The sequence below is a fragment of the Miniopterus natalensis genome, chromosome 16 (genome assembly GCF_054644295.1).
Source record: "Miniopterus natalensis isolate mMinNat1 chromosome 16, mMinNat1.hap1, whole genome shotgun sequence".
Lineage (NCBI taxonomy): Eukaryota > Metazoa > Chordata > Mammalia > Chiroptera > Miniopteridae > Miniopterus > Miniopterus natalensis.
The window spans coordinates 38,322,887-38,335,331 of record NC_142096.1 but is presented as its reverse complement, the minus strand read 5'-3'; the positions used below and the strand labels follow the sequence as shown (position 1 = coordinate 38,335,331).

The following is a 12,445-nucleotide window of genomic DNA, read 5'->3' as shown; positions in this document are numbered from 1 at the left end:
ACCTGTCAGAGGAGTGACCCTGCCCACTACTGAGATGTGGCCCGTAAGCGAAGCGTTCCCCCGCCAAAGAGAAGTTGCTGATATGGGTGGAGGGAGGAATGGACACCAACTCTGGATCTCTCTCTCCCTGGAAAAGAAAGGGCAGAATACCCCACCGTGGTCAGTGGAGGCGAGGAGTTTTCAAATTCCATCCCTCCGCCTACAAGCCATCCCTGTCTCATGGGAATATGGGAGGTGGGGGGGTAAGTAAATAAGGTATGTAAACTGCCTGGCTCACATAAGTAGCATGCGTCCAGCATGTCGGGGTCTAACGAGTACTCCCACGTCCCCTCTGCCCACAGCCTCCCCTCTGTGAGCTTCCTAAGGGCAGGTGCTGGGTCTGATAAGCTTTCCTGTATGTTTGTTGAATTGACTCGGTCAGTTTTAGTTATTAAGGCATCACATGCTCAGCACTGAGCTTATTTAGCTTAAAAGAAGCAGTTAAATTACAGAACTTTTCAGAACAAGAAGGATGCTTTGAGATCACATCCAATTCCTTCAATTCACAGAGGAAGAGTCCAGAGCCCAGTGAGCTGGGAAGGCAGGGGTTCGAGCTCTGAGCTCAGAGTGCTTTAGACTGCAGCACATTTGCAGGGAGCTCCTCAAAGGCAGCGTATCAGTCCCATCTGTGACCCCAACAGTCCCAAAGTGTGTGGCATGCTGCTGGCGCTCAAAAAATTCATTAGTGAATGGACTCATTCACCACATCCCCCCGCTTGCCCTTTGGCAAGTGAAATATAGCTTGTGGTGAACAGATGAAACTTGTGATATAACATTTCAGGCCACATATAGAGACTTACAGTTAGATTCTGTCAGGGACTAAGGAGTGAAAATTAAAGCACTTTAGCATCTTAAAATATATATATATACATACATATATATATATATATTTATATTTACATATATACACACAATATTTTTAAAGGCACATCAAAGCATAATATACCGCTTAGTGTGGGTTGTATTTTTATTTCAGGTGGGAGAAGTAATCACAGGTGGCCCGAGAGCATCCAAGTCTGCGGCAAGTACCTTGGACAGCAGCCGGGAGCGGACAGACCAAAGGTACCACCTCCCAGGCCGTCTTTGGCTCTGTCATGTCCTCTTCACTGTCATTGCAGCGAGGCACACCTCCCAAAGAGATGCAATTATTTAAAGTTTTAAAGTGATTCATACCATGAGTGTTAATTCCCCAAACTTAGACTCTTGATTTGCAAGGCTCTTGAGCCCTGAAAACAAATCTGTGTACATCTAGGTCCTGCTTTCTTGTGGTAATGAGCGTGGTGGTGTCGACACAGCAGCTGACGGCATTTCCTGAGCCCTCGCTGTGTGTCAGGCGCTTTGCCCGTGTCAACACGTTTAACCCACAAGAGCTGTATCCCCAGTGCACAGATGGGGCAAATGAGGGGGAGCGGTGTAGAATGTTCGAAAGTTGTGAGACCATGTCATGTTGGGACAAGCGCTGAGCCTGGGTGCCTTTGATGAGCCACATGTCACCTCATGGGTTCCAAATCTCTCAAGGCTGCCTGAGCCAAGAGGCTCCATCATGTCTCCTCTTCACCCTCCTGATCATAGGCCACCTTCTGGCCTTTGCTTAAGCTTCTTTCCCACCAGGACCCACCCTCTTGAGAGACTATCCATCCCATTCTGAGTGTTTCCTGGTGCTAGCAAGCCTCTGATTCCTAACTGAAGATGCTGGCTCCACCCCTGAGGGCCCTCGGGACAAAGCCCACCCCCATAAGCAGTGATGTCCCTTAAAGAATTTTGGACAAAGCTCTCATTATTCCTCAAACCTTCCTTAGAATGACCATCCCAATTCTTTCAACTTTTCTTCTACTTGTCATGATTTCCAGACTCTTACCATCCAGATGGCAAAATCTATTTTGAACCAATGCAAACTATCTTTGTGATACAAATATATATGCTGGAATTATCATTACAAAAATACCTGGACAGGAGCTATATTTATGTCTTGCATAACACAAGCAGTTGGGCGTTTGTATATTCAAAGACAGCTAATGGAGTTTTGTAGGGATTTTCAAACACGGGCTTGTTCCCACAGGTATGGAATGGAATTCCTACTGAAAAGTGGGGAGCTGTTTTCAGCCTTTGAAATCCACTCATATTTCCCAGCTTAGTGGTTTCCATTTCAGATACACCTGAAAGTTACAGAGATTCAAGGGTATTACGACTATCACGAATATTTACGGTCATAATTAACCTCCAGCAGCATCAGCCAGGTAAAGATCTGAATCTACTTTGTGAGGGATTGTGGATGGGAAGCCCAGTCACTGCAAGCAGTTTGGAGCTGGTTTTCAGACCCCAGAAAAACCGTCATCACTGCGATGACACTGGGCGACCAGAGGTGTCTTTGCACCATTCTTTCAGTGGCGCCTCCTATGCTATTTTTGCAGAGCCATTTTTTTCATCTTTATTAATAAGAAACGAGCACCTCGTGACCATCCATGGCTTGTGGTGCTCCTGAGTCACGGGCAGACTTCATCATCCACGTGACTTCGGCCCCTGGCACGCAAGCCCATCAGCCAAACAGCCACCATAAAGGTGGCACGTGGATGGGCGGGCAGGTGGGAGTTGGCGGGATGGAAGGGCAGCCGGTGCGCCAGGTCCACAGATGGCTCCAGACCCTCTCCAGCCAGAGCCGTCCTTGCCTCGTGCTGGGGAGCTGCGTGGGTGGAAACGGAAGAGCAGATGGAGCAGGGTCTCCTTCGTCCAGACGGGATGGGCTGGTGTTTGGGGGAAGGTCATGATTGTGTGAACTCTTGTGGTCCCGGACCCTGCCTGCGATGAAGGAAGACACACAACTCCCTCACCAGTGGGCGTGCTGAGTGTTGCGTGCCTACCCTGTGCTGTGCGCTGCTATGCATTACCTTCTCTCCGATATTCAGAGCAACGACGGTAAATCCTGTTATTCCCAACGTACTGAGGTTCAAAGAGATTGAATAATTTGCCCAAGATCACAAAGTTGCTAAGCAAGTGGCGCAACCAGGGTTGTAAAACTTGGTCCATTCTTGGGCTTGTCTTCTTACTCTATTCGTGGTATCTTTTTTTCTTTTTCTTTTAAATATACTTTCTTTTCAGGAGCAGTTTTAAGCTTACAGCAAAACTGAGTGGAAAGCACAGAGATTTCCCATGTGGCCATGGCCCGCTCATGCAGAGCCCGCCCATTATCAACGGCCCCCATCACCTCGATCGTTTTCTTATTGCTGAGTTTTATGAGTTCTTTGTATTTGGGGGATAATAGTCATATAAGATGTCTTTACAAATATTTTCTCCCAATCTATGGCTTGGCTTGTCACTTCCCTGAAGTTATCTTTTACAGAGCAGAAGTTTTTCATTTTAATGAAGTCCAGCTTGTCAGTTATTTCTCTCATGGCCCTTGCCTTTGGTGTTGTCTCTAAAATATCACCATTCCCAAGGTTTTCTCCTATGTTATCTTCTAGGAGTTTTATAGTTTTGCATTTTATCTTTAGGTCAGTGATCAGTTTTGAGTTAACTTCTGGAAATGCTGTAAGGTCTGTGTCTAGATTTTTATTTTGTTTTTGCCTGTGGATGGCCTGTAGTTCCACCACAGTTTACCGAGGAGACTAGTTTTGCTCCACTGTGTTGCCTTTGCTCCTTGGTCAAAGATTAGTTGACTGTTATATTTATGGAGGCCTGTTTCTGGGCTCTCTATTCTGTTCCATTTATCTATTATTTTATTCTTTTGCCAATACTGTGCACTGTCTTGACGACTGTAGCTTTGTAAGTTTTTAAGTTGAGGAGTATCAGTCCTCCACTTTGTTGTTGAATATCGTGCAGGCTAGTCTGAGTTTTTGCCCTCTCTATAAACTTTACAGTCTGGCTTTACTGTGAGCGGCTGCATTGCTTAGAAAATAGTTCGTGGGCTGCTCAGAGGACTAGGCCGGGGTGCGCAGCCAGGAAGCCCTGGCAGGTGCTTTGGGGCAGAGCCCAAGGGCGCTGCCAGTTTGGAGCCGCTTCACTCTAAATTCAAGGCTGAGGGTTTTTAACCACCGGCTGCCGTACACTCACGGAAGCATCAGCTTGTGGTGGCAGCTCAGCTGTCCTCTGTCCACTGGGGCAACTCTCCTCCCCGCCCCGGGGAGGTGGGCAGGTGGGGCTCGCTCCTTACTCACTCTTACGGGGAGAGGCCCGGTGGCGCCCCCCTTGCCTGGGGAGCGGGCATCCCGTCAGACTGCCCACCTGGCAGGCTCGGGCCTTGACCTCTGTCCCCGGACAACATATGGTCAGCAGAGCGCTGTGTCAGGGGCTCGGCCGGTGCCCTCGGGGCAAGGGTGGCATCAGGACCCACTTCCCCCTGGGTCCCTCGTTAGGGGTTCTGGCCTCTGGTGGTTCTTCACGATCTTGTGGAGTCTCCCTGATCTCAGCGAGTGTTTAGCTGGGAACGGGAGGCCTGGGCCAGCCCCGCATCTCCAGGGGGAGTTCACAGTTCTTTAAGAGAAGGAATCATCCTGCATGTTTTACACCTGGTAACACTTTTTCTTTTTGCTTCCTTTTTTGTAAAAAATATCTTCATTTTGTCTTCCAGTTTTTTTGTTGTGTGTTTGCTTTTCTTCAGTCCCTGTCCCAGGATTTTTTCCATTGCTTTTCAGAGAGAAAGGGAGGGAGGAGAGAGAAATACCGACTGAGAGAGACGCATGACTGGCTGCCTCCCGCCCCGCACACGTGTGCCCTGCCGGCCGGACAGAGCCTGCAGCCGAGGTGCGTGCCCCTGGCGGGATCGAGCCGGGCCTCAGCCCCCGGGCCACGCTCCAACCACCGAGCGGCCGGCGGCGGCTCTTCCAGTTCTCACCGGGCGCTCGCGGGCGGGTCCGGCAGCCAGGCGGTGGGTAGAAGCCCAGTGGGCACCCGCGGCGGCGGCAGCGGGCCGGAGAAGGGCCTCTCCTCGCTGGGGCGGCGAGCGCGGCCCTCGGGCGCCCAGGCCTGGCCGCTGGCTGCCCGCTGCCCACCCCTGGGAGCGACGAAAGTCCCGCCGCCGCTGACCCGGCCCCCGCCCGGCGCAGAGCTGCGGGTGACCCGGGCCCAGCGCGCTCCTCGCCCACCGCGCAGGACACCTGCGGGGCGAGATGGCTGCTTCCCCAGTCAGGACGACAGAATTATAGTAGACGGGTTTGGATATTTACTTAACTAAGCCGCCCATCATAGCCTTTTAAATACGGAAATAGTGATTAAAAAGTAGAAGTCTATAAATACTGACTGTAGTGAGGGTCTTTGAAAACTGCGACTTCCCGCGTAGTTTACAGTGTGACCAGGGCCCTCCCAATGTGCTACTTTACACTCTGCGTACTTTGTATTTTTCTACGGCAGCCTTATGCGTATTAGTCAAACACTGACAGGAATCAAAAACTCAGATGGCTTCAAGGGCTGAGCAGATTTCGGAGTGGAGGGGAGGGGTTTCAAGAATATTAGAGAATTCACCCTTTCCCAAGACAATGGAACCTCCCCCCCAACAAGTTGTGTCCCAGCGTGGAACTGGTCTGAGGACCTCCTGGGTTAGATTGACTGTGACTCTCTTCAGGTCACAGGTTATTTCTTATTTAATTTCATTTTCCCACAATAGTATAATGATTTTTTTCTTTTTTTAAAAAATTTAAATTTTCAATTACAGTTTACATTCAATATTATTTTGGACTAGCTTCAGGTGCACAGCATAGTGGTTAGACCATCATGGTTTTTAAAAATTTATTCAACAAGTATTTATCCAGTAAAGCCGTGTGCCAAAGATACAAGACAAAAAAGACAAAATTTCTACTTCCAAGATGCCAGTCTAGTGGGAAACAGACCACTACTGAGACAATTACACAGCAACATGGTACATTTTATATGAGAGCGCTCGGCTCCACTGCTAGGTATAGTTACCAGGGAACCTGTCTGTCTGCACAGACTGTTGGATTGCTGGTGTCTGGACTAGAGTAGGCACTTCGTACATACCTGTGGAATAACTGACTGGACGAATGGTGCAGTGTTTCCAAAATAATTTGACTGATCAGCTGAATCACCCAGGGAACTTTATGTAAATACTGATTCCTGGGCCCAACTCCAGGCCTATGGAATCGAAATTGCCAGAAAAGTAGCCCAGTGACCTGTGTTATATAGAGTTTCTCTGACTGTGACGATGGGAATCACTGGCCAGTAGAGCTTCTTTCCTGTCTGTTTCACTATAGTTAGCCCTTGACTGGGTGTGGGCATTAGGAGCAGGTTCTTGTGTAGGGGGGGAATTGATGGGCTGAGCTTTGCTATGCACCTGAACTTGTCTAATTTTTTTTTTTTTAAATGTTTTTATTGATTTCAGAGAGAGGACAGGAGAGGTAGAGAGACATAGAAACATCAATGATGAAAGTCATTGATTGGCGACCTCCTGCACGCCCCCTACTAGGGATCGAGCCCGAAATCTGAGCATGTGCCCTGACTGGGAATCAAACAGTGATCTCCTGGCTCATGGGTCAGTGCTCAACCACTAAGCCACGCCAGCTAGGCTGTGCACCTGAACTTGTAAATGCTACTGCCAAAGCCAAACCATGACAGGTTGGGTTGTCTGACCCAGCAGGTTCCGTGAGCCTTATTAGTGATGTTCAGGAGTAAGACCTGCCTGGAGTAATTCCGTTAGGATCCTGGCTGTGGGCTTTGATGTAGGTAAGCAGACCTCTTACCCCCTGACTTCTCCATCAGCTGCCTGGGTGTTAGCACATCCCCATAGCCCTTTTTAAAACTCTATTACTCCAAGGTCACACTCTTGATTCTACAAGGCTCTAAGCTACTTAAAACCAGGCCAAGTGTTTTATTTTTTGTCTCTATGATCCAGGGATAACACTTACCAACATTTGCTGAATAAATGAATGAGCGAATTTGACTGTTTAAAATTTAATTTTAAATGATGTATCAATTTCCTTTGGCCTTTTTTGTTGTTATAGAAGCAAGCAAACTGAGAAACTAGAAGTGGATCCCAGCAAGCACTCGTTCCCTGATGTGGCTAACATAGTTCAAGGGAAAGAACACATGCCCAGAAGAGTCCGACCTGAACCCAAAGTTATGCCAAGTGAGGAAGATCCAGACTTTGAAGATAACCCTGAAGTACCCCCGTTGATCTGACATGTTAGGCGGCATTGACTGTGACACCCTGGACCCAGTTCTGCTCAGTGTGGAGAGAGTATGCATCCTGCTTATGGGATGAACACAGTTATTTATCAATATCACTACCCCAGTGTTTTAGTTCCTACTTTCTACAGTAATATTCTTAAACTAGTTTAAAATTAAAAGGTATATGTTAAATATGCTATAACTCATTATTTGTCTAGAATAAAGTGTTGGCTAGTAAAAATGTTCAGTAAATCACAGAACTAACCTAATGCAAATATCCCTTAAACAACCAAAATACATGGTGTTATGAACTGAATGTGCCCCCCAATTTGCATGTTGAAGCCCTAACCCCATGGTGGTGGTATTTGGAGGTGGGGACTTTGGGAGGTGATTAGGATAAATTAGGTCATAAGGATGGGCCCCCATGATGCGATTAGTGTCCTTAGAAGGAGAGGAAAAGACACCACAGCTCACTTGCTCTCTCCCCCTCTCCACCCTGTGAGGACACTGAGAAGACAGCCACCTGCAGGCCAGGGAGGACGACTTCACCAGGAACCCAGTCAGCCAGCTCCTTGAGCTTAGAGTTCCAGTCTCCAGACTGTGAGGAACACATTTCTGTTTAAGCCACCACCTAGTCTGTAGTATTTGTTATGGTGCCTGGCAGACCGAGTCACTAACCACTCCTCGGAAGGGACACATGGAGTCCTGTGTGTCACTTTATTCATCCATCTGCTAGAGGAGTCACACCGAGGAGCCCTATCAGCCACCTAAACGTGAATCCAGGGGCAGGAAGCTTCACCCAGGATTAAGAAAGGGCAAAGGCAGCTGGCGGTTGAGCTTCAACCTATGAACCAGGAGGTCAGGGTTTGATTCCCGGTCAGGGCACATGCCCGTGTTGTGGGCTTGATCCCCAGCAGGGGGCATGCAGGAGGCTGCCGATCAATGACTCTCTCATTGATGTTTCTATATCTCTCTCCCTCTCCCTTCCTCTCTCTCAAATCAATAAAGACATTTTTTTTAAAAAAAATGAAGGAAGGGCAAAGGCAGAGTGGAAACCAGAGTATGTTGTGTTTGGCTCACGGCTGCAAGGTGAGCATTCACCACTGAGTGTATCCTAATAGTAACCCGAGACCTGGCTCTCCCTGCTCCCCCCTCCTAGTTCCTGACTCCAGAGGCTCATGCTATGCCCTGTGTCAGCCCCAGGGCAGGAGAGGCCCCCGTCCTAGCCCCTGTCCCAGTGCCCAACACTTTCTAGTCCAGGCACTTTTTCTCCTGCCTGGCAAGTTTTTCTTGAACAGCATGATGGCCCATCACGTCCCATTGTCCCCAGCACAGCCACTCATGTCTCTGCATTGTGCTCCCAGCTTCCATAACGAGCCTTGCAGAGGATCCCCTGCATCCGAGTGGCCTGTGCATGTCACTAGGAAACCACTGACAGAGGCTCACCGTGACTGTCAGGGGAGGCGTGAGTGTGCTCAGGGCCCAGGGCCGGAGTGGGCGTGCCCTCCTTCCTTGCTGGCTCACAGGAGGCCTGCCCTCCACTCCACCACTGTGGCCGCAACAGGCTGTGTGTGTCTTGTCACCCAAGGCAGCCTGTCGCAGCCTGCCTGACACTTTGGCTGCCTTGTCTCCAGTCGATGCCCGCAGACTGATGGCCTGTCCCTGTGGGAGCAGACCCTGGCTGACACTGCTGTCCCCTGAGGCATCTACTCCCTAAGTTCCTCCTTCCACGGTCTGGTGTTTTCCTGGTGTCAGAGATAAGCTTTGTTTGCCCCACTGACGGTTCTCTCACTCAGCAGACAGGTGCTGAGCACCTACTAGGTGCGAGGAGCCACACTGGATGCCAGGGCAGACCCCCGAGAGCCACCCTCCCTGGTGAGCCGTCGCTGTCCTCTGCTCCCCTGCACTCCCCCGGACACCTGCCTGGTCCATCCCATGGCTTCTGCGCCAGCTCCAGGCCGATGTCCCAAGCTCTCTGCTTAGGTCTTAGATGCACCCTAAGGTGACTCTCCTCCTGTCCCATGCTCCCCTCGTTGTCTCCCCTCATCTTGTCCTGCCCCGTCACCATGCTCTGCCTCTTGTCTTTCATCTTATGGACTCACTTTCCATCCGCCCAGATTAGAACCCATCACAGCTCCCCATGCTCAACATCCAATTAGTAACCAAATCCTGTCCAGTCTGCCTCAAAAAATGCATCTCCAGTCTCCTCCAAACCCATCTCCACTGTCTGCGCTCATCTCCCCTCATCTGCTGAGTCCACGTGACCTCCACTTCCCTCCCCCTATGAGTGCTCCCTCTGTCGGTTGCCTAGAGGTCAAGATCTGGGCCCCAGCCTGTTGTGAGGTCACAGCTCCCACCGCTTCCCCCTGGGCACCCAAGTTGCCCACTAAATCGAAGTCGTCACCGTTCCTTACAGTACACAAGACCCTCTGTCCATGGCGTCACTGAACTGAGGTTGGGGGTGTGCTGGGCCCCAGGGCCCCATGAGCCATCTCAGGGCCGATGGGAGCAGCCTGGTGTGGCCAAGGCCCAGGGGCAGAGTGAAGGCACTGCTGGTGGGAGAAAGTGAAACTCGACCCCTCCCTCACACAAAACTCAGCACATCAAAGGTTATTTTTAGGTCTGAGTGTGAAAAGCGCTCCTAGATCACTGCCACCTGCCTGGACCTTCCTACGTGGGTAAAGCAATCAGTCTGGGCCCCCGTTCTCCACGGTGCATTTGCACAGCCAGCCAGAAGGTGCAGCGTCAGCTCGCTCAGGGCCCTGATCAAATTTCCCTGCCCGAGCCCCATCTGCTGACGGAGGAGCGACAGCTTGTGTCCCAGACATTCCTGGGGAAGCTCTCCGCGTGCCAGGGCTCCCCCGCCCAGGCTGCCTGCACCTTCTGGGCACACCCTCCCTCCAGGCTCCTGTCTCTGCTCTCTGCTGCTGTTCCTGGACCACCACCTGTGAGTGCACGTGACGCTTAACCAGGGGCAGTTCTTCCTGGGCCCCAGGCCTTCAGAGAATGAACTGCTTCTGCAGGAGTTGAAGCACTTCTGCCCCCCCCCGCCCCCCCGCCTACCCCCCCCCCCGTCATGTGCAGCGGCTGGTAGCACTAGAGTAGAAGTGACAATACCTTTCCCTCTCTAGCCTGTCTTCACCTGCAGGCAGATGACAGCCACCACCCGGCATGTAGTCGACAATGAGGGGACCAGTGATGCAGCCACCTGCCACAGTGGCCCTTCGCAGAGTGAAAACACACGCTGGCTCCCCAGGAAGGTCTAAGGACTTCTTTCACAGGGATTCAGGGACGGAGCCAGCGTTGCCTGGGCTGGTGAAGAAATGGGCCTCATCCTGCTCCTTCACTGCCATTCAGGGCGTTACATCTGGGACTTGAGAGACGCCCTGTGTGCATACACTCTTTTCACGACTCCCTTTTTCACTCCTCTCTTCTCATGTCCTGTCTTATTAACACTCATTTCCAATGTGATACTGTGATTTATATGACATCATACTGATTTATAAGAAAAATATACAAAATTCCATATATGTGTATCAACAAGATTATGCCCTTACCTCCATTGACACGTAAAGAATCCCAAACTCTCTCCTTGTATGAAAACATTTGCAGCGACTCCTTAGTTTTTCATTGCAATGTCTCTTTAAATCAACCCCTTACTCTTTTTTCCCCCTATTAATTAGGCAGGTTGCTAAGTTGGCACAGTGCAGTGGTGTTAAAGTGTCCCCAAATCATTAGTGCCTCATCAGCTTGGAGGCAGTGTGTGAAATTACCTTCTGAAGTGTTACCTGAAGGCAGTTAGCACCCCCTTCGCTGCTGACTTCAGACAAGAGTGGGAACTCAGCAGAAATATCAGCAGGGCTGCACTAGCCTTCAGCATAATCCTAGGGTCAGAGAAGGTGGAGGCCTTCCTGCCCACCAGTGTCCTTCCCATCGCTCTGCTCCCTCGGTCACACCACCCGTGAGCCTTTGCCCTGCTAGCACTCAGGGCCCAAGGCTCCCGGGACTAGTTATTCCCGACTGGGGTTGTTCTGTACAGGGTTAACACCGTAAAGTAGGTTCCAGGACTAGTTATTCCTGACTGAGGTTGTTCTGTACAGGGTTAACCCCTTAAATTGCTTCTCCAGGCAGTGGGTGGACCAGCTGTGAGTTGTGCTAATGGGGCAAGGCTGGGGCAACTCCCTGGCACCGAGGAAATCTACCCCTGCCTTCACTACTGGGTCTGACTTCCCAGGAAGCCCCATGCTGGGTGGATGCAGAGCTGGGTGTGTGTCAGGATAAAGGGGAGCTCAGTGGGAGCCTCCTAGTAGAGTTTCCTCCAAGTAGGTCTTTAGGCAGCCCCACCTGTGGTTAGCCCTGCCTGCACTGTGAATTTTCTCGCCAGTGTAAATACCAGTGATCCCCAGAGTAGCCAGTCTTGGTCTTTAAAAAGTTTTACAAGGACTGACAATCTTATTTGAGATTAAATTTTCTCATTCACCTGTTCATAAAATAGAGCAAATTCAGGCCAGGCCTGTCTGTTCCATGACCAGAAGCAGACTCCTCTCCACCAGAGAGGGGCCAGATATTTGAAGGACAGATGGTAGCTGAGGGAAAGACTATGGTGAAAATAGAAAGCCTTAGAAGATACATGTTCCCACAAAGATGGGACACATCCTTGTTTGCCACCTACTAGCTGTGTGATCTTGGGAATGCTCTCCACCCACTTTGAGTGGTTTCTATAACACTGATCTCATAGAGTTGGTTTAATGCATGTGACATTACTGGTACATAATAATCACATCGATAACTTAATTATCAAAATGATGGTGATGGTGATGTGATGATGAATAGATGATGGTGGTGATGGTGGTGGTGATGATGGTGATGATGGTGATGATGATGATGGTGGTGATGATGGTGATGGTGGTGATGATGATGATGGTGATGATGATGGTGGTGATGATGGTGGTGATGATGGTGATGGTGGTGATGATGATAGTGGGGTTGATGATGATGAATAGGATGATGGTGGTGATGGTGGTGATGATGATGGTGACAGTGGGGTTGATGATGATGAATAGGATGATGATGGTGATGGTGATGATGATGGTGATGGTGGTGATGATGATGGTGATAGTGGGGTTGATGATGATGTGATGATGATGATGATGATGGTGATGGTGGTGATGATGATGGTGGTGATGGTGGTGGTGATGATGGTGGTGATGATGGTGATGATGATGGTGATGATGATGGTGATGGTGGTGATGATGGTGGTATGATGATGATGGTGGTGATGGTGGTGGTGATG

The 12,445-nt window shown here is 50.0% G+C and overlaps 1 protein-coding gene across 1 annotated transcript in view; it reads left to right on the top strand.

Annotated features, from left to right (window-relative positions):
• The window catches only part of DNAAF11 (dynein axonemal assembly factor 11), a 50,579-nt gene extending 43,320 nt beyond the window's left edge, over positions 1–7,259 (top strand). The window contains exons 11-12 of the mRNA XM_087825496.1: positions 1,016–1,101; positions 6,987–7,259. Coding sequence (XP_087681622.1) covers positions 1,016–1,101; positions 6,987–7,164 — 264 coding nt within the window. The 3' untranslated portion in view covers positions 7,165–7,259. The remainder of the gene's footprint in view (positions 1–1,015; positions 1,102–6,986) is intronic.
• Positions 7,260–12,445: the final 5,186 nt, after the last annotated feature.